The sequence below is a fragment of the Ranitomeya imitator genome, chromosome 1 (genome assembly GCF_032444005.1).
Source record: "Ranitomeya imitator isolate aRanImi1 chromosome 1, aRanImi1.pri, whole genome shotgun sequence".
Taxonomy (NCBI): domain Eukaryota; kingdom Metazoa; phylum Chordata; class Amphibia; order Anura; family Dendrobatidae; genus Ranitomeya; species Ranitomeya imitator.
Genome location: NC_091282.1, coordinates 476,552,074 through 476,577,579, shown reverse-complemented (window position 1 = coordinate 476,577,579; position 25,506 = coordinate 476,552,074). Strand labels below are relative to the sequence as shown.

Sequence of the window (25,506 nt, the reverse complement as noted above, 5' to 3'; positions counted from 1 at the left end):
TGTCAGATCGTATGAAAACAAGCAAGTTTGCAATTGACTTGCTTTTTATATCTGCTGTTATTCTCCTGCAATGATAGCTTTTATAATTTACAGCTAGTTACCATGGAGCAAGGCCTCTGGTGTCTGGTCAAGAGTGCACAGTAGTTACAGTACGAGAGGGGTTAACTCTTAACATCCCAGTCAGCTAGCTCCAGCTCAGTGATTTCTATACACCTGTTAGCTGCTCACTTCCCTCATCTTCTGAAGAGATGCAGTTATACATCACCAGCCTCGCAGCTTTCACAGTTCTCCTAATCACAGCCAGAGATCACACTAATCTGATTATTGAGGAAAGGAAAATAGCCTTTTTTCCAGATTTCTCTGCGGAGGTTCGTAAAAAGAGAGCACACTTTATGGATATAAAGAAACGCCTGCGTGCTTTAGATGTCTCTTATGCAATGCTGTATTCTCTTTGGCTGCAAGTAGCCACTTTTAGCAAGGTCAATATATTCGACTCCCCCAAAGAAGCTCTTCAGTGGATGGACTCCATCGAAGGGCAGTTACGACATGACGGGCGGTGATCCATGATATATCGCATGATGCCAGAAGTGGTTATGGCTCAGTGCCCATGATTTTCTACTGGGGATATAAGCCATGTTCATATGTTTCATTGTAAAAATACCTTTGGGATGGTTATGGTTAAAAATGTTATCCATTTCCATCAATAATCTGACAATATAGTTCTTCCATGTTGGCCTGTTTCTGGTAATGGCCCCTGTTCTCTCTTCCAGAGAGGAATGTCTTTATGCTTTCTTTCTGTTCTTTGGTTAAAGGGGTTTGGGTTATTTTCATTTTGGAATTCAATGAGCATCTATGAGCTTATAATTACGGATAATACGGATGAATAGTCAGCACATTTATTATAATATGGCTCAGAATACAAATGGAATCTGAGATGTGGGATGCAAATAAGAGATATGCCATCTTCTCACTACTCCGACAATTCCAGCCCGCTGTAATATGCCTCTCTGAGACGCATCTGATAAAAAAGAAGATTCAAATCCTTAATCACCCTGCCAGTTTACTCAATTCATGCCCGTGGGGTCAGTATATTGGTACACCGCTCTGTCCCTTTTACATATAATAAGTCATCCATAGATGCAGATGGGCAATATATAAATCTTGTGTGCTCCATCTATAAGGTAACTATAATACTGGTTGCCTTCCATATTTGTCCCCCCTATTCTGGCAAAATACTTAAAGGGCCACTGTCACCCCCCTGCAGCCGTTATAAACTAAAAGAGCCACCTTGTGCAGCAGTAATGCTGCATTCTAACAAGGTGGCTCTTTTAGTTTTGTGTTCAGGTATTACTAAAATAAAGCAGTTTGAAACTTTGCAAAAATGCCTGTCTTTGTCCACGGAGGCGGGTCTGAAGCCTCCTCTGTGAAGCGCCCAACTGCCGTCACTCATCTCTTCTGGGGCGAACGTCGCCGCCCCCTCCGCGCTGTTTTCTTTTCAAATCCCGCACCGGCGCTGTGTAAATATTTGTGGGGCAGGCGCAGTAAGCTCTGGCGGTCTGACGTCCCAGCCAGGCTTATAGACTGCGCCTGTGCGGGCAGTGCGGCCACCCACCTCGGTAATCCCTGCCCCGCACTGTGTTATGCATTATGCACAGTGCGGGGCTAGGATTCCTGGGCATGCGCACTGCGTGTGTCAGCGGGTGGACCTGGGTGAGTGGCTGACACACGCAGTGCGCATGCCCAGGAATCCCAGCCCCGCACTGTGCATAATGCATAACACAGTGCGGGGCAGGGATTACCGAGGTGGGTGGCCGCACTGCCCGCACAGGCGCAGTCTGCAAGCCTGGCTGGGACGTCAGACCGCCAGAGCTTACTGCGCCTGCCCCACAAATATTTACACAGCGCCGGCGCCGGATTTGAAAAGAAAACAGCGCGCAGGGGGCGGCGACCATCGCCCCAGAAGAGATAAGTGACGGCAGTTGGGCGCTTCACAGAGGAGGCTTCAGACCCGCCTCCATGGACAAAGACAGGCATTTTTGCAAAGTTTCAAACTGCTTTATTTTAGTAATACCTGAACACAAAACTAAAAGAGCCACCTTGTTAGAATGCGGCATTACTGCTGCACAAGGTGGCTCTTTTAGTTTATAACGGCTGGAGGGGGGTGACAGTGGCCCTTTAAAAAAAAAAAAAACCTTGCACGGAGCTAGCGGGGATCTCACCGAGGTCACAGCAGTTCAGCCCGGCAGGGAACGCAGCCTCGGTGACCAGAGGTAACATCGATGATGTCACCGCCGGTCACTGAGGCTGCGCTCGCAGCAGCTCAGTCACCAGTGGTTCTCAGCCTGTACGGTCGCATCTTGGCACTGTCCAGCTTGAGAACTGTTTATCCCCCACACATAGATTACAGAGTGGGACAGAATGACAGACAGGTATGGTATATTGTGGTTTTTATTTCAGTTTTATTACTGGAGAACGAGGGCTTCGGTGGAATAGGCGTTAGGTGAGTATAACGGTGTTTGTTATTTTTAAATAAAAAAGTAAAAGTGTGTTTTGTTTTATTTCAAATAAAGGACTTTATTCTTACTGTGTCTTTATTTACCATGTATCTATAGGATTAGTAATGGATAAGTGTCTTATAGATGCCTCTCCATTACTAACCCGTGGGCTTGATGTCACTGGACAATGCAAAGGTGACATCAGCCCCACAAATATTAACCTCACTTGCCACCGCTACAAGGCAAGTGGGAAGAGCCAGGTAAAACGCCAGAATTGGCGCATCTAATAGATGTACCTTTTCTGGGCTGCTATTTTTAGACTGGGGGGAGGGCAATATCCATGGCCATCTACCAGTTTGAAGCTATGTGCACACGTTGCAGGTCTGCGGCAGCTTTCCATGCGTTTACAGTACAACGTAAATCTATGGAAAACACAATCCGCAGTGCCCATGCTGCAGAAAAAACGCACGGAAACGCTGCGGTTTACATTCCACAGCATGCCAATTCTTTGTGTGGATTCTGCAGCGGTTTACACCTGCTCCATAATAGGAATCGGCACAAAATCCGCGGTAATTCTGCAGTAAATCTGCAGGTAAAACGCAGTGCCTTTTACCTGCGGATTTCTGAAATCCGCTGGCGAAAAATCCGCAGAGCTCAAAACAACGTGTGCACATACCCTGAAAATACCACCCCCCGGCTGTCTGCTTTAGCAAGGCTGGTTGTCAAAAATGGGGGGGACCCCACGTCGCTTTTCTTACTATTAATTTAAATAATAAAAAATACGGCGTGGGGACCCCTCTATTCTTGATAACTAGCCTTGCTGAAATTGACAGCTGAGGGTTGCAGCCCCCAACTGTGAGTTTTGTCGGCTGGTTATCAAAAATACAGGGGAACTTGGGCCATTTTAAAAAAAATGTATTTACAGCGCAAGAGCCAGCTAATGAATGTACCGTCAGCCGCTCCTGCTCTCGCTGTTACTAGCGGCAGCAGGTGTAAACTAGGGGACAGGTCAGTGAGGGATCAGTGACCTGTCTGCATTATGAATAATCAGAGCACCACATGAAGACACCCTCCCCCCCCCCCCCCCAAAACAGGCCGCCAGGAGCACGAGCATATCATTAAGACGGATTTCATCACCCAAGGTATTATTGTAATCAGTATAATGGCGCCGACCTGACACTGTCTGTAGGTTACTGAGCACAAGCCTGCTGACAGGTTCCCTTTAAAACAAATTATCACTCAACCACAGGATCGGTGACTAATGATCAACAGGGGGTCCGACTCATCGGACTCGCATTGACAGGCAGAAGAGGGGAACTTTTATTCCAGTTACAACAGCAGGTCGGACGCCCGAACGTCACTCGATTCATTTTCTATGGGTCTTATGAGAAAAGCCATGTGCAGTGGTCGTACATGCTGCTCCACTTGATAAGGGTATAACATTTCTCGTTCTTCCAATTAATTTAGTGCAGGTCCAGGGGGTCAGACCCTCTTGATCACAAGTTATCACCTATCCTGTGTAACTTGTTTTCACTGGACAAGCTCTTTAGTTACATACGGTGCTAGACCATGCCATACATCTATCATAAACTTGCCTGTGAATGGATCTGCAACAGAAGGATTGGAAGAGGAACTGCCCGGGATATAACGACCTCCGCCTAGAAAAGAAGAATCATATTTTAGTTTTGCTGGAGTCTAAACATTCTATAGAGATAGGTTAATAAATGTACTCCCACTTTTTTGTACAGATGACTGGAGTGCCACCTGCTCTCTTCTATTTTTTGAGTGGTCTTCAGGTAGGTGTTCTGGGTCTTGAACCCAATACTCCACTGTTCTACCATATCTGATTTTATCTCTTTTCTATATATATAGTCCAAAAAATATTTGGCTAGTACCACACTAGTGTTTTTAATGTTTTTCGAAATGATACTAACACATTAATGACCATTACTCACTATCCAAAATAGCTGACTATTCCTATGAATTGAATTTATGTCTATACAATAGGGAATGTATGGGGCCTACATTTTCTATAGAGAAAAGTCTTTGCTGTATATTTTAGATCTGGGCCTTCAGACGTTGGCTACTACTTTTTTTTTTCTTATTGATGACCTATCCTTGGGATACCCACATCTGATCGGTGGGGGTGCGACACCCGATACAACCACCGATCAGCTGTTACAGGCTCTGGCCAGAAGTTCTCAAATGCTACCAAAACACAGCAGCTCCATCATTTCTATCGTAGCCGCGTGCTGCAGACCCACTCCCTATTCAATTGAAGGCCAGCAATAAAAAAGAAGTAGCTAACCCCTTTAAAAAATCCCAACAAGACAGAGCACTGTGTAGGAGGAGACCAGAATAACTAACCTCTGACTATAGGCTGGAACGAGCGTTAATCTGCAAGGTTATATACTGTATTTTACTCATATTTACCAGTAAACGGATCCGCAAATCCAGAATTTGGTGCAGCTATAATCTGGCCACCAGTATTGTCTATTATAAATTTTGCTACTTGATCCAAGAACATCGGATTCAGATCATTCCTCTGCAGGAAATTGTGTGCCACAAGCCAGGGGTCCTCAGTTATATTATATGGCAGCTTGTAAGAAGGCCCACTTTCATTCACGTCTATTGTAAACACGTAGTCATACTCCTGGAACGAGAGGAAGAGACAGGTGGGTTAAGATTTCACAGTAGATGACACCCCACAGCACTGATGTACAAGGACCACTTATCTACAGGAGTGTATGGAGATTACATATCTGCGACCTATATGTGCTCAGTGATTGGCCCTCCGTTTATAAGAAAGTACAATTTAAAAAAAACAAAAACACAAAACTTCAGATTGCCCCTTTTTCCCCGGGAGCTAAGGCTTAACCTCCAAGTATTGCTCAGAATGTCCGTTCCCATCAATCTGACACAACATCCATTAATCTGAATGGTTCTCGGCTTAGGATGCCAGGGCAGATTTGCTTTTGTAGAAATCTATAGGCAGCACTAATTTACCTAAAGAGACTAAGTTCACCATATTTCTGGTCCAAGTGCTGGCTGTAGAAGAAATTGGCAGCATATACTAGTTTCTTCCATAATTCAGATGAGACTCGACTATATAAGGCTATGGGTTCCCCCCAAAACAAATCGGAACCCATATGGATCAACCGTATAGCGTCTGATTTTTACAAATGAATTGAAGTTAATAACTCGGGAAGCTGGATATGTCCTTGTAAGTTTTAATACCTGCTGAAGTATATGAATGTCATAGGGATGCCATGCTTGTTGAATTGGCCGGTTTTTGAATACACTTGTGTGAACTCAGCCTTACTCAGATGAATCCATTACATACCAGAAGATAGTTTGACTTTATGCAACAGAGCAGTAAATCAGGTCTACCTACTTTTCCTTCGTACAGAACTTTTCCAGAAGTTTGCTGAGTGGCTCCAGAAGAGCCAACCACATCCCCGATCTTGAGCCAGCGTCCTTCTCTAACACTCCACTGGTAGGCTTCCACTTTGCCATCTACATTCACTAGACGAGTCTGTCCTTCCTTTGTGCCTGAAAGCGTGACAGAAATGGCTTCAAAGCTCATCATCATTTCTTTCACATCACTGCCTGTAATAAATCCTATATCCCATGTGAGAATACAAAATTTTCAGAAAAATATATGCACCCTCACAGTGCACGGGTAATGTGATCAGGTCTGGTCTGCAGGTGCCAAGAACGAGAAAAACACCACATTGCTGCATAGTGTTATATGAACTGCACAAAGCTCACAGCAGAAAATTCACAACAAAAGCAGAAATGTATTCTATCTATCCCATTTATGCAAACCTGCCCCATCGCTAATGCAGGAGAATTGTGTAAAACGCTGATCAACTTGATGGGAACATGGCAGTAGGCTTAAAGCTTCCTGCAGGGCCACTAACACAGTCACTGTCTCCAAACACGGAATGAGGCCTAATAAAGAAAAGAACACAGTACCTACAGTCATAAATGGTGGAGGTTCAAAGATGTTTGGGGGTTGTTTTGCTGCCTCTGGCACTGGGTGCCTTGACTGTGTGCAAAGCATCATGAAATCTGAAGATTACCAAAGGATTTTGGACTGCAATGTAGTGCCCAGTGTCAGAAAGTTGGGTTTGTGTTGTAGGCTATGGGTCTTCCAGCAGCACAATGACCCCAAACATACTTCAAGAAGCACCTAGAATTGAAAGTGGCCAGCAATGAGTCAGGATCTAAATCCTATTGATCACCTGTGTAGATATCTGGAGTACTGTGTCCAGTTTTGGGCACCGGTGCTCAGGAAGGATATAATGGAACTAGAGAGAGTACAAAGGAGGGCAACAAAATTAATAAAGGGGATGGGAGAACTACAATACCCAGATAGATTAGCGAAATTAGGATTATTTAGTCTAGAAAAAAGACGACTGAGGGGCGATCTAATAACCATGTATAAGTATATAAGGGGACAATACAAATATCTCGCTGAGGATCTGTTTATACCAAGGAAGGTGACGGGCACAAGGGGGCATTCTTTGCGTCTGGAGGAGAGAAGGTTTTTCCACCAACATAGAAGAGGATTCTTTACTGTTAGGGCAGTGAGAATCTCGATTTGCTTGCCTGAGGAGGTGGTGATGGCGAACTCAGTCGAGGAGTTCAAGAGAGGCCTGGATGTCTTCCTGGAGCAGAACAATATTGTATCATACAATTATTAGGTTCTGTAGAAGGACGTAGATCTGGGGATTTATTATGATGGAATATAGGCTGAACTGGATGGACAAATGTCTTTTTTCGGCCTTACTAACTATGTTACTATATCTGCTGTTAGGAGAAGGAATCCTTCAAATATGATGTTTGGGGGTTGTTTTGCTGCCTCTGGCACTGGGTGCCTTAACTGTGTGCAAAGCATCATGAAATCTGAAGATCAAAGGATTTTGGACTGCAATGTAATGCCCAGTGTCAGAAAGTTGGGTTTGCGTTGTAGGCTATGGGTCTTCCAACAGCACAATGACCCTAAACATACTTCAAGAAGCACCTAGAATTGAAAGTGGCCAGCAATGAGTCAGGATCTAAGTCCTATTGATCACCTGTGAAGATATCTGCTGTTAGGAGAAGGAATCCTTCAAATATGAAAGATTTGGAGCAGTTTGCAAAAGAAGATTGGTCCAAAATTCCAGTTGAGAGGTGTTAGAAGCTTGTTGGTGGTTATAAGAAGCGATAAACTGAATATACACTACCGTTCCAAAGTTTAGGGTCACTCAGAAATTTCCTTATTTTTGAAAGAAAAGCACAGTTTTTTACACCGAGGTAACATTAAATGATTCAGAAATACACTCTATACATTGTTAATGTGGTAAATGACTTCTAGCTGCAAACGTCTGGTTTGTAATGCAATATCTTCATAGGTGTATAGAAGTACATTTCAACAACCATCACTCCAGTTTTCTTATGGTACTGTCACGATCCATTTTTGGATTTGTGGCAGATCTGGTTTCCTTCAGTTTAAAACCTTTTTTCTTTCAGGTCATCAGGGGTAATGCAGTTTCCCGGGGGCCTGCTGGTGTATTGCATTGCTGCTGGGTCAGCTAATGTAGGTGGTGACCACTCCCTTCATCCTTTAAGGGTATGTGCACACGTTGTGGATTCTCTGCGAATCCGCAGCGTTTTTTGAGGTGCAGAAATGCTGCAGATCCGCAATTAATTTACAGTACAATGTAAATCAATGAGAAAAAAAAAATGCTGTGCACACTTTGCGGAAAATCTGCTGCGGAAGCGCTGCGGTTTAAAAGAAGTAGCATGTCACTTCTTTTTTGTGAATCTGCAGCGTTTTTGTACCCATTCCATTATAGAAAACCACAGGGGTAAAAAAAACACAGCAAATCCGCAAGAAAACCGCAGCAAAAACGCACAAAAAACGCTGCGGAACCGCACAAAAAACGCAACAAATCCTCAGGTGCGTTTTCTGCCAGGAGAGGCAGTATCCGCACCAGAAATTCCTAAGCCTAATCCGCAACATGTGCACATAGCCTAAGAGGTCACCTGGTGCATCAGCTGACTGTCGGTGTTACTTCATTCTGCAGCAACCTAGCAGGGAGAAGGAGCTTTCTGGGAGCGTTGGTTCTACAGCTGAGTTTGGTTTTCCTGGTGTCGTTTTCTTGCTGTGCGGTGCTTTGCAGCAATAAGCTAAGTGTGGAGTTTTTAATACCCAGTCCCTTTTGGTGTCTGTCGTTCCTTACCCCTTGTTGCATTAGTGTAGCGGAGGGACCAGTGCTCTCACTTGCCAGTTCCCTACTTAGGGATAAGAGCAGGGCAAGTGAGGGACTAGGTATCCTGTCGGCAATGGGGTGAAAGAACCCATGTAGGGACAATAGCAAGATCAGGGAACATCCTCAGGTGAGTGCCGGAGGTACCCATTCCCCCGTTCCCTACCGACAGGGCCCACAGTTGTTAAAGTTTCCCGGTGTGTCTTGCCATCTGGTGACCGATCAATTGTTAGGTCGTGTCACACCACTTGCCAACTGTGTAAGAAGGCTAATGGATGGTTAGAATACCCTTGAAAACCCTTGTGCAAGTATGTTAGCACAGCTGAAAACAGTTTGGCTGATTAGAGAAGCTATAAACCTGACATTCCTTTGAGCTAGTTGATAATCTGGAGCATTACATTTGTTGGTTCCATTAAACTCTCAAAATGGCCAGAAAAAAAGAACTTTCATGTGAATCTCGACAGTCTATTCTTGTTCTTAGAAATGAAGGCTATTCCATGCGAGAAATTGCCAAGAAACTGAAGATTTCCTACAACGGTGTGTACTACTCCCTTCAGAGGAGAGCACAAACAGGCTCTAACCAGAGTAGAAAGAGAAGTGGGAGGTCCCGCTGCACAACTGAGCAACAAGACAAGTACATTAGAGTCTGTAGTTTGAGAAATCGACGCCTCACAGGTCCTCAACTGGCAGCTTCATTAAATAGTACACGCAAAACGCCAGTGTCAACGTCTACAGTGAAGAGGCAACTCTGGGATGCTGGCCTTCAGCGCAGAGTGGCAAAGAAAAAGCCATATCTGAGACTGGCTTAAAAAAGGAAAATATTAATATGGGAAAAAGAACACAGACATTGGACAGAGGAAGATTGAAAAAAAGTGTTATGGACAGACGAATCCAAGCTTCAGGCGTTTGGATCACACAGAAGAACATTTGTGAGACGCAGAACAACTGAAAAGATACTGGAAGAGTGCCTGACGCCATCTGTCAAGCATGGTGGAGGTAATGTGATGGTCTGGGGTTGCTTTGGTGCTGGTAAAGTGGGAGATTTGTACAAGGTAAAACAGATTTTGAATAAGGAAGGCTATCACTTTATTTTGCAACGCCATGCAATACCCTGGACATCGCTTGATTGGAGCCAATTTCATCCTACAACAGGACAATGACCCAAAGCACACCTCCAAATTATGCAAGAACTATTTAGGGAAGAAGGAGGCAGCTGGAATTCTATCTGTAATGGAGTGGCCAGCGCAGTCACCAGATCTTAACCCCATGGAGCTGTTGTGGGAGCAGCTTGACCGTATGGTATGCAAAAAGTGCCCATCAAGCCAAACCAACTTGTGGGAGGGGCTTCTGGAAGCATGGGGTGAAATTTCTCCAGATTACCTCAGCAAATTAACTGCTAGAATGCCAAAGGTCTGCAATGCTGTAATTGGTGCAAAGGGAGCATTCTATGACGAAAGCAAAGTTTGAAGGAGAAAATTATTATTTCACATAAAAGTCTTTTTTTCGAACCTTGGCAATGTATGGACTAGATTTTAAATTCATGTGGCAACTCACTGGATTAATAAAAGTATGCATTTTCATGGAAAACAAAAAATGGTCTGGGTGACCCTAAACTTTGGAACAGTTACAGGCCCTTGGGATACAGTGCATATTTGTAGGCACTATATATTGATTACAGGCCCAGAAGCCACAGTGTATATTTATGAGCACAATATGTATTTTACAGGCCCAGGAGGCACACTGTATGTATACTCATTGGCACTATACACTCTTTACAGGCCCATGGGGCACAGTGTACAGGCCCTATGTATATGTAATTTATTTTTTACATGCTCAGAAGCATTGTACCTTTGTGAGCAAGCCTTGCCCTGCATAGTAACATTAAAAGTAAGAGCTGACATTTTTTTTGAAAAATCAGGTTGCAGATTCTAGTGCTGTGCAAAAAGAGGCAAGGCAAGTCTATTTATTTCCAATTTTAATGCAGCATGTTAATGAAATGCTTACCGTCACACCTAACAGGGCTTTTTGCTGTGTTTTAAGTGTTTTTCGCCATTTGTAAAAAAAAAAACAAATGTTGATAGTGATGCCCCAATGACAAAAAATGTGATAAATGCTGTACTAAGGCTTTATACACTCTTACCGGGTTCACTAAGATGTTCTTTTCCTGGAAGTTCCTCTATTTTGATGTCTCCCAGGTCGCCCGTTTTAGGATCAATAACTGCATGGGACAGTTCATCTTCAAAAGCCTGGATTTCCTCAGCGCTGGCCATGCGATCCTGGGACTTAGTGAACACCCGGATAACTCCATCACTAACATAATGCAGACACAACATACTTAGAAGCCACAAGCAAAAACCCTGCTGCTTACCTGATACTGTATCATTATATTGGTAGTGTAATATTCCCGAAATCATCTAGACAGGCACATGCTGTAGTAGAGTGTTAGCAAATGTATTCCAAATTACAGCAACACTACATGAGATAAATGGGTACTTGCTGACGTGGGTTGGGGTTCACCAGCCCCCTATGTGACAGTGAAGCGGAGGGGAGCGGCGTAACCATATGTCCCTATAAGGGATAGTCAGACTGCCACCCTTACCAATATGCTAAATGATTTATTACTGCCAGCACCTGCAAAAGTAGTCATTATGAAACCTGCATGAACATTTTGCCTTTCCCTTAAAGCAGTTTAGGTATCTCCTGACGCAGGGCCTAACAGACATACAGTTGTGTGAAAAAGTTTCCCCCCTTCCGGATTTCCTATTCCTCTGCATGTTTGTCACACTTAAATGTTTCAGATCACCCACCAAACAAATTTAAGTATTAGACACAGATAACACAAGTAACCCAAAATGCAGTTTTTAAATGAAGGTCTTTATTATTAAAGGAAAAAGAAATGCAAACCTACAGGGCCCTGTGTGAAAAAGTAATTGCCTCCCCTCAAAACAGAAATTAATTGTGGTTTATCACATGTTTGGGAAGCAGAGTTCAAATTCCCTAGCCACATGCAGGCCTGATTACTTCCAAGCCCGTTCTCAATCAAGAAATCACTTAAACAGGACCTGCTTGACAAAGTGAAGTAGACCAAAAGATCCACAAAAGCTAGACATCATGCTGCAATCCAAAGAAATTCTGGAACAAATGAGAAAAAGTAATTGAGCTCTATCAGTCTGGAAAAGGTTATAAAGCAATTTCTAAAGCTTTGGGACTCCAGCGAACAACAATGAGAGCCATTATCCATGCTGACCAAAATTACCCCAGGAGGGCAGCGACAACTCATCCAAGAGGTTAGAAAAGACCCCACAACAACATACAAGGAACTGCAGGCCTCACTTGCCTCTGTTAAAGTCAGTGTTCATGTCTCCACCATAAGAAAGAGACTGGGCAAAAATGGCCTGCATGGCAGAGTTCCAAGACAGAAACCACTGCTGAGCAATAAGAACACAAAGGCTCATCTCAGTTTTGCCAGAAAACATCTTGATTATCCCCAAGACTTTTGGGAGAATACTCTGCAGACTGAGACAAAAGCTACTGTAAATTGTTTGGAAGGTGTATGTCCCATTACATCTGGTGTAGAAGTAACACAGCATTTCAGAAGAGGAACATCATACCAAAAGTAACATATGGTGGTGGTAATGTGATGATCTGGGATGGTTTTGCTGCTTCAGGACCTGGAAGACTTGCTGTGGTCAATGGAACTATGAATTCTGCTGCTTACCAAAAAATCCTGAAGGAGATGGTCCAGCCGTCTGTTCATGACCGAAAGCTGAAGCACACCACTTAGGCTATGCAGCAGGACAATGAACCAAAGCACACCAGCGAGTCCACCTCTGAATGGCTTAAGAAAAACAAAATTAAGAATTTGGCGTGGCCTAGTCAATGTCCTGACCTTAATCAGATTGAGATGCTCTGGGATGACCTTAAAAAGGTGGTTCATGCTTGGAAGCCCTCCAATGTGGCTGAATTACAACAATTCTGCAAAGATGAGTGGGCCAAAATTCCTCCAGAGTATTGTAAAAGATTCATTGCCAGTTATCGCAAACGCTTGATTGCAGTTGTTGGTGCTAAGGGTGGTCCAACCAGTAATTAGGTTTCAGGGGTAATCACTTTTTCACACAGGGCCCATAGGTTTGAATTTCTTTTACCCTTAATAATAAAGACCTTAATTTAAACACTGCATTTTCTGTTTACTTGTGTTATCTTTGTCTAAAATATTTCAGATCAGCAAACAAATTTATATATAAGTGTGACAAACATGCAAAAGAATAGAAAATTAGGAATGGGGAAACTTTCACAACTGTATATACAGTTGGCACGGAAAGTATTCAGACCCCTTTAAGTTTTTCACTGTTTCATTGTAGCCATTTGGTAAATTCAAAAAAGTTCATTTTTTTCTCATTAATGACTGAAAAAAACCAGAAATGTAGAAATTATTGCAAATTAAAAAAGAAAAACTGAAATATCACATGGTCATAAGTATTCAGACCCTTTTCTCAGACACTCATATTTAAGTCGCATGCAGTCCATTTCCTTGTGATCCTCCTTGAGATGGTTCTACTCCTTCATTGAAGTCCAGCTGTGTTTAATGAAACGGATAGGACTTGATTTGGAAAGGCAATCACCTGTCTATATAAGACCTCACAGCACACAGTGCATGTCAGCCCAAATGAAAATCATGAGGTCAAAGGAACTGGCCAAGGAGCTCAGAGACAGAATTGTGGCAAGGTACAGATCTGGCCAAGGTTACAAAAGAATTTCTGCAGTACTCAAGGTTCCTAAGAGCACAGTGGCCTCCATAATCCTTAAATGGAAGAAGTTTGGGACCACGAGAAGTCTTCCTAGACCTGGCCGTCCAGCCAAACTGAGCAATCGTGGGAGAAGAGCCTTGGTGAGAGAGGTAAAGAAGAACCCCAAGATCACGGTGGTTCAGCTCCAAAGATGCAGTAGGGAGATGGGAGAAAGTTCCACAAAGTCAACTATAACTGCAGCCCTCCACCAGTCGGGTCTTTATGCCAGAGTGGCCCAACTAAAGCCTCTCCTCAGTGCAAGACATTTGAAAGCCCACATGGAGTTTGCTAAAAAACACATGAATGACTCCCAGACTATGATAAATAAGATTCTCTGGTCTGATGAGACGAAGATAGACCTTTTTGCGGATAATTCTAAGTGGTATGTGTTGAGAAGACCAGGCACTGCTCATCACCTGCCCAACACAATCCTAACAGTGAAACATGGTGGTGGTGGTGGCAGTATCATGCTATGGTGGTGTTTTTCAGCTGCAGGGACAGGACGACTGGTTGCCTGGATGGAAAAATTAATGTGGCCAAGTACAGAGATATCCTGGATGAAATCCCTCTTCCAGAGTGCTCTGAACCTCAGACTTGGCCGAAGGTTCACCTTCCAACAAGACAATGACCGTAAATACACAGGTAAAATAACAAAGGAGTGGCTTCAGAAAAGCTCCGTGACCATTCTTGACTGGCCCAGCCAGAACCCAGACCTAAACCCAATTGAGCATCTCTGGAGAGACCTGAAAATAGCTGTCCACCAACGTTCACCATCCAACCTGATGGAACTGGAGAGGATCTGCAAGGAAGAATGGCAGAGGATCCCCAAATCCAGGTGTGAAAAACTTGTTACATCATTCCCAAGAAGACTCATGGCTGTGCTAGCTCAAAAGGGTGCTTCTACTCAATACTGAGCAATGGGTCTGAATACTTATGACCATGTGATATTTCAGTTTTTCTATTTTAATAAATTTGCAAACATTTCTACCTTTCTGGGTTTTTTTCAGTGAAGATGTGGTGCAGAGTGTACATTAATGAGAAAAAAGTGACCTTTTTTGAATTTACCAAATGGCTGCAATGAAACAAAGAGTGAAAAATTTAAAGGGGTCTGAGTGCTTTCCGTACCCACTGTAAATGACATTGAAATAAGGAAACAGAGGTTTGCATTTTAAAGTGTGTTGCCCCCATTTGGGGTATCTATGGAATATTAATAGGATCTGCTAAACATGTTCAACGTATGGGTCCCACTGTTAAAATCCAAAAACAGAAAACTGTCCCATGCTGTCAGGAATAGAGTGGTGGTCATACATATGCATTCCTACAGCATAGTTAATACTGTCAAAGCCTAATTACAAAAACTATGGCAAAATCCCTGTATTTTTTCCACCCTTCCCTAAAAAATGTAGTAAATGTTAAGAAATACATTAACTGTACCCCCCAAAATATAAGTCATTAGGCAGAAAACAATCAACAATATATCATACAGCTGGGCTGACAAAAAAAAAAAATAGAGTTGAAAATAAATAACTATATTTAACCCCTTACCGACATCTGGCGTACATTTACACCGATGTCGGGGTCTCTCCCTTTGATGTGGGCTCCGGCGGTGAGCCCACATCTTTCCGGGGACATGTCATCAGCTGTTTTGAACAGCTGACATGTGCCCGCAATATCCACGGGTGGAATCGGGATCCACCAAAATGGTATCATTAAAAAATGTCAGCTCGGCACGCAAAAAAATAATCCTTCACCGAGCCCCAGATCACAAAAAATGGAAACGCTACGGGTATCGAAAAATGGCGCAATTTTTTTTTTTTTTAACAAAGTTTGGAATTTGTTTTTACCACTTAGATAAAAGAGAACCTAGACATGATTTGGTATCTATGAACTCGTGATGACCTGGAGAATCATAATGGCAGGTCAGTTTTAGCATTTAGTGAACAAAAACAAGTGTGGGACTGCACTTTCTCTTGCAATTTCACCGCACTTGGAATTTTTTTCCCGTTTTCTAGTACAAGACATGGTAAAACCAATGATGTCGTTCAAAAGTAGAACTCGTCCCGGAAAAAAACAAGTCCTCACATGGCCATATTGACAGAAAAATAAAAAAAGTTATGGCTCTTGGGAAGAAGGGGAGCGAAAAACCAAAACCGAAAAAAGCTCTGGGTGTTAAGGGGTTAAAAAGGTACTAAAATAAATTGTCCAAAATGGCTGCCCTCACATATTTCAAGAAGTAAACCATTCAAGTCATACATTAAGATGCTTGCCTGAAAAAAAGTCTAAAAGCAATGTTCGAGCAAGTTCTTGTAAGGTTCAGGAGCAGCCTCACTCCTGACAGCAGCTTGCTCTAACATCGCTAACACATATGTGTCTTCAGGCAACCATCCTAATTCGTGCCTATGCTGGCTTGTAATAATAATATTAATTTCTATAGCGCCAACATATTCCGCAGCACTTTACATTTTAGCAGGGACTTGTACAGACAATGAAGACATTACAGAACACAACTCAACAGATACCAAGAGGAATGAGGGCCCTGTTTGCAAGCTTACAATCTATGAGAAAATAAGGGAGACACGAAAGGTAAATGGAAAATAGTGCATGTATCGTATGGCCAAGCCATCAGTATAAGACATAGGGTATTTACATGATGTTGCATGAACCATGTAGGATGTGTGAACAGACGATACGAGTGTCCTGATTGAAAAGAACATTTTGTATGGGCAAAACAAGAATAATTACATAAGTGAGGTGAGGCGATAGGCCGGGTATTGGGAATTAATCAAACTGTCCTGGGTAGTGCATTCCAGGGAATTGGTGCAGCACGCAAGAAGTCTTGGAGATGGGAATGGGTGGTTTGGATTATTGAGGATATTAGTCTTAGGTCATTAGCGGAACAGAGGGCACAGGTAGGGTGGTAGACTGAGACCAGGGAGGAGGTGTAGGGCGGTTCAAAGCTGTGGAGAGCTTTGTGGATGAGTGTGAGAAGTTTATATCGGACCCTGTAGCAGATGGTCAACCAGTGCAATGACTGGCACAGGGTAGAGGCATCGGTGTAGCGGTTGGAGAAGAATATGATCCTGGCTGCAGTATTCAGGATGGATTAGAGAGGGGAGAGTTTAGTAAGAGAGAGACCGATTAGAAGAGAGTTGCAATAGTTCAGGTGGGAATGAATAAGAGCAACTGTAAGTTTTTGCAGAGTCAAAGGTAAGAAAAGGTCGAATTCTAGAGATGTTTGGGAGGTGTAGGTGACGTGCGAGTGAGTGATCAGATTTAACTAGTGAAAGAAATGAAGGGTTGTAGCTTGAAATATGTGATGGCGGTAATTTTGGACACCACCTATGAGAGCCCCATTAAGTGCCTAATAAGGCCACTTATCTAAGAGGTTAAATAAAAGAGTGATTTCAATATTTTTAAGTAGGGAGTCTTATTCCGACAATGATAGACTTGCTATTGTGGCATCACAAATGTAGAAACAGCAGCAACATTTTGACCCCTATACTTCTGGTCTTTGTGGGGTCAACATGTGGCTGCAGTTTCTGTATTTGTGATGTCATTATTGGATGCGGAAGCTCCCTAGTTCACTTTCATTTTGCTTGGTGTTTGTATATTGACATGCTACTGATGCTGTCGCTACACCACTGATATTGTTACAGGGCATATCTGTCAGTAAGGACCTCTCTAATGCATATATACCTTGATCCCACGACAATGTCCCCATTTTCCAAGACACAGCAGCACCACACTGACTGGGCAGGCAGGCAGATTGTCTGGGTGCACTCTCCTTTACTCCAGATCCGCACCGATCTGTCCTCTCCCGTGGTCACAAAGTCTAAAAACAATACAACATATTGAAACACCACGTTGCACTGTACAGTAGAAGAGCACAGAATATTTTTCGATTCATTTCTGCATTTAGTTCTTACAGTATTCATTTTCGTCATTTTAAAACGTGGCGTTTGAGAGCTGAGAACAAAGTCTGAACATGGCTTTAGAGGAAATGCCCTTCACATGCTATACAGATCCTTAACCCCTTGGTGCTTGGTTGCCGCAGCGGACAGAGCCTTGTCCTAATCATCCGCTTTTGGCAGGAAGCATCTAATGAAGAGGAGCTTTGTAGAAGGGCGCACTGCTAGATGCACAGAACTAGGACAGAGCACAAGGCTCTGCTGCTGCTGCGGAAACTTTAACTCTTAGGGTACTTTCACACTGGCGTTTTTTTTAATACGTCGCAATGCGTCGTTTAGGGGAAAAAACGCATCCTGCAAAGTTGTTTGCAGGATGCGTTTTTGCCCCATAGAGTAACATTACCGACGCATTGTGACGTATTGAGACACGTCGCAACCGTCGTGCGACGGTTGCGCCGTGTTGTGGCGGACCGCCAGGAGCAAAAAACGTTAAATGTAACGTTTTTTGCTCCAGACGGACCGCTTTTTCCGACCGCGCATGCGCGGCCGGAACTCCGCCCCCACCTCCCCGCACCTCACAATGGGGCAGCGGATGCGCCGGAGAATGCATCCACTGCACCCGTTGTGCGGCGCTAACAACGCTAGCGTCGGAATCTCGGCCCAACGCAATGCGACGGGCCGAATTCCAACGCTAGTGTGAAAGTAGCCTTATTTACATCTCTGTGCTGTTCCTCTATTATTCCTCTTATAAATGCATGTATAAAAAGACAACTGGGCGTTACAATCCTCCTTGTCAAATGGGAGTGTTCCTACGCAGTGTGTGAGTAGACTGTGTGGGACACCGCCCCAACTGGTAACGCCCAGTTGACAATTTGTTTATCCATTTCTAGGAGAAATAAAAGCTCAAGAATGAATGACTGATACTAGTAGACCGGCAGGCAATCTAATAGGATTACCCGTCTAGTCACCACCATCACGGATTATGTGGGCACAGCCGCTGTGCCTGTGGGATTATAATGATTTCAGGTACACCATCCTGTGTGTGCCGATGACATACATGTACACGACTGGTCATTAAGAGGTTAAAGTGTGCTTTTAGCATGGCAACGCTCTCTTTCCCACCAGTAATTTATTTGTAAAGGAGGGAGATGCAGGCGGCAGATTGGGGGGCCCATTGTGTAGACAATTGTATAACAGAAGCCTCTCCTTAGAGCTAATAGGACCTTTGCTGCAGAGGTTTATGGAGCCGCAAAATTTAGCAACCAAACAGCGGGTACATGACCTGCTGGGAACCTTAATACGAGGCATAAAACAAAAGCATTACCACTGACTTGGTCATCTACTGTGGCCATCTTTGTTGTGAAAACAGCAGTGCAGTCAGCGAGCAAAAAACAACTAAGGTCATCAGGCAGCCTGGTATTGATCATTTTTTGGTACTATTAAAGGGGTTGTCCAGGCTTTGGGTTCAGGTCTACAGTGACTCTATGTGATGCAGACTTAGGAATCCTCACATTGTGTACAGTGCACGCTGTCAAGATTGTCCAGTGACGGGAGCGAGCGATATGCTATATGATATACTTACGGCCACATTCCAACTAGACGTATCAGGCCTCACTCACTTGTATTGAGCAAGACCGCGCATGTCTAGTCAGTATGTGACCGCATGTATGCATATCGCCCGCTCCCAGTGAGACAGCGGAGAATCCTGGCAGTGTGAGGAGTCACAAGTCTGCCGTCATAGAGTGACCGTAGACCTGAACCCCAAGCCCTTTAACTGAATGCGCCTAGTGGGGATTGAGCAAACATTTCATGAACATGGGATCATCCTGATTAGATCCTGAGGCACGTCCTTCGTGTAGAACTGACAGTCTCTGTATACAGTTCGATCTCATTTCCCTACCTTGAGAACCTGGAAAGAGACATATGCTATAGATATAATTGGTGTGGCCATAGTAGGTCTGCAGGCACTCTCCGGTAATGAGCCATCTGCGTATACTGGCATCATTGGCGCAGGAAAGGAATTCCGTCTCACTCAGCGTTGCCAGCCCTCGGACACAATCCTCATGGCCTGGAATTCAATCACAGTGTTATTTTCTACAATGACCCATTAACCCCAGAACCTCTCATTACAGGTTATCATGGCTTTACTACACAGATGACAGCAGGAACGTGGTAAAACCAGCAAGAAATCAAGTGTTCGTACATTAGTGTGGCTTCGTTTCTCTTCCATTATAACTAGTGATGAGTGAGCATGCTCAGATAAGGTGTTATCCATGCTTGGGGGTGCTCGTATATTATGTTCGAGTCCCCGCGGCTGCATGTGATTGGCTAACAAACAGGCGCTCCCTTCATGTGTTGTGGCTGTCTAAGACATGCAGCTGCGGGACTAGAACATACTATACGAGCACTCCGAAGACAGTCGGCCAGCACACGAGCATGGATAACACCTTATCCCAGCACGTTCGCTCATCACTAGTTATAACCGTGGTGTATTTCACCCACTTACCTAGAAAGGTCCGCTCACAGCGGCCTGCCTTCCACAGCTTGATGGACTTGTCGGCTGATCCAGTCAGCATCAGACCCTGCTCGGGCAAAATCTTCACTGCCCATACAGCAGCAGTGTGACCCTACAAGAAAATGAGAAATCTCTAAATATTCCATGGCAGGACGATAATGTGGGCAAGTGTGACGGCTGACATACACTAAGTGACAGCGTCACACATTACTCCAGTGAGAGAAGAACCGTCGTCACCGCAGCTCCCACATCGTCCGGCTTCTGGCCTCTAGGAAAGACTGGCATCATCTCTGGGGCAGGTGTAATGGCACAAGCGGATTCCACACCAGCAGGAACGAGGGGAGGCTTCCAGGATGGGTATCAAAGGGAACCTGCCATCGGATTCGTGGTACGCAAACCACGGACTGCATGAACACAGTGTGGCCAGGTATGCGGCACTTCAAAGAAAACACTGTGGAAACCCGGCCGAGGACTAGGTGCCTCAGATGACTAGGCCGAGGAAGGTCCCAGGCTGCGGTGACGTCTCCTGGCTTCTTGCTTCCATTATGAAGGCCTTCTACTCTCCATCAGGGACAGTATGGGTTGGGGTTCATACCCACCAGTGTATGTTGGGAGGAAACCCCAATGTTACACCCCTGTATAACTACACAGAGGCATACGTAGAGTACAGGCCACAAGGAAACCGCACACTATGTTTTTTAATGAAAGCCTCTGAAAAGAATAGCGCACGCTAACATGCGATCCTCTTATAGCATGTAAAAAGATATACCGACATAGAGCGGCCCCGCAAAGGCCGCGAGGAATAGATAGGGGGGATACATGTGTTAGACATCCCCGCAGGGAGCTTTCCCCGGCAGCAGGGGGCACTGTGAATGTAGCGTTCAGGTCATGGTCATGAATGGCCCGTCCCAGTTCTCACCTGTAAGGTCATCATGCACTTGTCATTCAGCCACACTTTTCCAGTTGTATCCCATGAGCCACTTAATAGGGTGCCAAACTTTCCCGAAGATAGGCTGCATACTAGGGAGCAAAGCAGCAGATATTACCGCAGTGATCAACACTGTACCATAGTATCCAATGTAAGGAGCATACAAGGTCACTGCGATGCACATGTGGGGGGGAACGTACCCTGGGGTCCAGAGTTATGAATCACAACAACAAAGGAGGTGGGCACTGCCTCTATAATAATAGTAGATGACAGGGACATATAATGACGAGATAGTGTCACCCAATAACTCTAGTCCAGACCTATGCACAGTGTACAGAGAGAGCGGTCATTCAATGGTGTGGGTGGGGTTTTGCAGAGCTCAGCATTCAGCACATCGCTAGAATCAGAGTCTCTGTCCCTACATCATGCTGCTCTCAGATTAGGAGACAAAAACCTGGCGAAAGATTCCTTTTAAGGCCATGTTCACACCTTAAGTATTTGCTCAGTATTTGACCTCATTATTTGTAAGCCAAAACCAGGAATGGGAGAATTAGAGGAAAAGTATAATAGAAACATATGCACCACTTCTGTATTTATCACCCACTGCTGGTTCTGGCTTATAAATACTGATGTAAAATTGCTTGTCTAGGGCCTTTACTGGTGGGTGATGGTGGAGGTTTTGTTAGGAGGTCATAGTAGGGTCATATAGGGATAGCCCATGTTGAGCGAGGGCGTCATATGGAATTCTTAGGGTGCCGACCTCCATGGCAAGGCAGGGTCAGTGAGGGCTAATTCACTCCCCTCACTTCTTTAGACAGATTATTTTATTTACGCCGAGACTTGGATACACAATATGAAATTTTAATCATATTTAATAAAAAATAATTTTGAAGGTTTTTTTTGTTTAGGCCATTAACTCTAATATACTCCTTTGACATACATAGGTCTGTGTAACCCCACACCCCTGGCTGACAGCTGGGTCTGCACACTGTACAGGTCTAGACAAGAGCCACTTCTGCAATGAAGACTGCAGAGTCTCCCTGTCCGGACTTACAGCCCTACACAGGACACTATGACACTTTCTCAATTACTGTCTTCAAGTGCCAAAATGGGTAATGATTTGAGGATATCCTACAAAGGGATCACTTATTGCAGTCCTTCTAGCGATACTGGAAAACGGAGGTAGCGACGCGGTTCACTAAATACAGTCTATGGCAGATATGTAAGGGAACGTCCCACAAGGCAGCAAACCAATAGAATGGACATTGGGATTTTCTGCATTGAAAGGTTGCCGCGTCTTAAAGTGTCAGGATTGAGATATTAAACCACCACTCCCGCATTTTACTTTATTGCTCCGCTGGAGTGGCGCCTTCAACGCAAGTCCCCTGCCCCGTGTCTGATACTCACATTCTGGCGTTTTCACCTCCGCTCCTTTTGGTTTCCAGCGAAAAGTCACCTACCCCAGTGTTTCATGGAGGTCACATTGCAAGATAAGTCTATGGGAGCCTCGTTCTGGCCCTCATAGACATGCATTGTGCTCGTGACATCGCTTCTGAATTCCGGCCAGTCAGAAACTGTGCTCACAAGATGGCACAGAGGGACCGGAGTGACACCAAAAAAGTGTGGAGACGCCGGAGGGTAAGTGTGTGACCGGGGGCAGGGGGCTTACATTTAAAGCGCCACTCCAGTGGTGTGACCAGGGGCAGGGGGCTTACATTTAAAGCGTCACTCCAGTGGTGTAAAAGAAAAACCTGCTGGAGTGGTGCTTTAACAAAGCTGATGCACATAATGAGAATACAGTGTGAACTGACCGACACTGCGGAAAATCTGCAGCCAGTCAATTTAAGCTGTGGATGGTTCAGCAAATGTCCCCTTTACCAATGCAAAGTATGAAATGCAGGACTCAAAGTAGCGTTCCTCCCATCAAAGATTTTATCTTCTTAATATTTTGCAGTCATCATATATATAGCACTGTGTCCTTACAATTGCTCATTTTACTTTTCTACCCAGCCAATTCTTCTCTTTTCTCGGCTACAGGTGCGTCTGACAAAATTACAATATCATCAAAAAGTTAATTTATTTCAGCTCTTCAATACAAAAAAGTGAAACTCATATATAGAGTCATTGCAAGCAGAGTGATCTATTTCAAGTGTTTATTTCTGTTAATGTCGATGATTATGGCTTACAGCCAATGACATATTATATAGTCATTGGCTGTAAGCCATAATCATCGACATTAACAGAAATAAACACTTGAAATAGATCACTCTGCTTGCAATGACTATATAATATAGGAGTTTCACTTTTTGTATTGAAGAACTGAAGTAAATTAACTTTTTGATGATATTCTAATTTTGTGAGACGCACCTGTATGCGCAAAAACAGGAAGTCTCTTGTCCCTGCAAAAATCATTCCTCTCCAACTCCTGACCCAGCTGCTCTTCGTGTGCTGTCCGTTTTTCACTGACTGTTTAAGACGAGAAGATTGAGACACCGCCATCAGTTTTTCTTTCTTATGAGAAAAACTGATAAAACTCTGATCAAACACAGATGGAAAAACGGACACGGACCAAACGCTGATCAGCATATCATCCAAAAGTCTGACGAAAAACGCATCCTAAACACTGGCGTCTGAATGAGGCCTTGCCCAGTATCTAAGAACTCAGAGGGTAGGCGCCACACCCGGAATCCCAGAGAATGAAGAGCAGAACGCACCTGTGTTCTTGTGGCCTTTCAGAACATACAGAGGGGTCGGACTATCCAGGCTGAATACACAGATGTTCTGGTCGTTTCCACCGGTGGCAATCAGTCCTCGTGGGTAGGTGTCGCTCGGTGGGATATAGCACACGCAGGAGACAAAGTTGGAGTGGCCCTGCATACGATTCAGCTCAACGAAACCTGTGCTGGGACTGAACATTTACAATACGTGTCAGTAATTCATCAAATTCTGCTCACATCAGATTATATATTGAGTGGCCATGTACATAGTCACGACATGATGCTGCATCTACAAATAGACATGTGCTTTATAGCTAACTAACCAGTGCTCTATAGCTAACTAACCAGTGCTCTATAGCTAACTAACCAGTGCTCTATAGCTAACTAACCAGTGCTCTATAGCTAACTAACCAGTGCTCTATAGCTAACTAACCAGTGCTCTATAGCTAACTAACCAGTGCTCTACAGCTAACTATAACCAGTGCTCTACAGCTAACTAACCAGTGCTCTACAGCTAACTAACCAGTGCACTATAGCTAACTAACCTGTGCCCTATAGCTAACTAACCTGTGCCCTATAGAAAACTAACCTGTGCCCTATAGAAAACTAACCTGTGCCCTATAGAAAACTAACCAGTGCTCTATAGCTAACTAACCAGTGCTCTATAGCTAACTAACCAGTGCTCTATAGCTAACTAACCAGTGCTCTATAGCTAACTAACCTGTGCCCTATAGAAAACTAACCAGTGCTCTATAGAAAACTAACCTGTGCCCTATAGAAAACTAACCTGTGCCCTATAGAAAACTAACCTGTGCCCTATAGAAAACTAACCTGTGCCCTATAGAAAACTAACCAGTGCTCTATAGCTAACCAGTGCCCTACAGCTAACTAACCAGTGCTCTATAGCTAACTAACCTGTGCCCTATAGTTAACTAGTGCTCTATAGCTAACTAACCAGTGCTCTATAGATAACTAGCCAGTGCTCTATAGCTAACTAACCAGTGCTCTATAGCTAACTAACCAGTGCTCTATAGCTAACTAACCAGTGCTCTATAGCTAACTAACCAGTGCTCTATAGCTAACTAACCAGTGCTCTATAGCTAACTAACCAGTGCTCTATAGCTAACTAACCTGTGCCCTATAGAAAACTAACCTGTGCCCTATAGAAAACTAACCAGTGCTCTATAGCTAACCAGTGCCCTATAGCTAACTAACCAATGTTCTACAGTTAACCAATGCCCTACAGCTATCTAACCCAGTGGTCTAAAGCTAACTAACCAAAGCTCTAAACATAACTAACCAGTGCTCTATAGCTAACTAACCAGTGCTCTATAGCTAACTAACCAGTGCTCTATAGCTAACTAACCAGTTCTATATAGCTAGCTAACCAATGCCCTATAGCTAACTAACCAATGCTCTATAGCTAACTAACCAGTGCTCTATAGCTAACTAACCAGTTCTATATAGCTAGCTAACCAATGCTCTATAGCTAACTAACCAGTGCTCTATAGCTAACTAACCAGTTCTATATAGCTAGCTAACCAATGCCCTATAGCTAACTAACCAGTGCTCTAGAGCTAACTAGCCAGTGCTTTATAGCTAACTAACCAGTGCTATTATCCAGAAAAATGAAGGCAGCACTCCAATAGAAAAAATAAATGTGGCTTATTGGCCCATGTGCGACGTTTCAGTCCAGGATGTGGACCTTTCTCAATGAGGTTTGGTACATACCTGGCAGGATTTTTTGCACCCTTTACTTTCTTTTGGTGCTGCTTTTTGTTTTCTTTTTCTAACTAACCAGTGCTCTATAGCTAACTAACCAGTGCCCTATAGCTAACTAACCAGTGCCCTATAGCTAACTAACCAATGCTTTATAGCTAACTAACCAGTGCTCTATAG

At 43.9% G+C, this 25,506-nt stretch overlaps 1 protein-coding gene across 2 annotated transcripts in view; it reads right to left on the bottom strand.

The window, feature by feature from the left end:
• Positions 1 to 25,506, bottom strand: part of PLAA (phospholipase A2 activating protein) — a 51,792-nt gene that overhangs the window by 19,461 nt on the left and 6,825 nt on the right. For both annotated transcript variants that reach the window (XM_069765415.1, XM_069765405.1), the window contains exons 2-10: positions 23,605 to 23,798; positions 20,882 to 20,982; positions 19,954 to 20,074; positions 19,348 to 19,515; positions 17,236 to 17,371; positions 10,893 to 11,062; positions 5,890 to 6,047; positions 4,929 to 5,148; positions 4,091 to 4,153 (exon numbers count right to left, since the gene is read on the bottom strand). In XM_069765415.1, the coding sequence (XP_069621516.1) occupies positions 4,091 to 4,153; positions 4,929 to 5,148; positions 5,890 to 6,047; positions 10,893 to 11,062; positions 17,236 to 17,371; positions 19,348 to 19,515; positions 19,954 to 20,074; positions 20,882 to 20,982; positions 23,605 to 23,798 (1,331 nt within the window). The remainder of the gene's footprint in view (positions 1 to 4,090; positions 4,154 to 4,928; positions 5,149 to 5,889; positions 6,048 to 10,892; positions 11,063 to 17,235; positions 17,372 to 19,347; positions 19,516 to 19,953; positions 20,075 to 20,881; positions 20,983 to 23,604; positions 23,799 to 25,506) is intronic.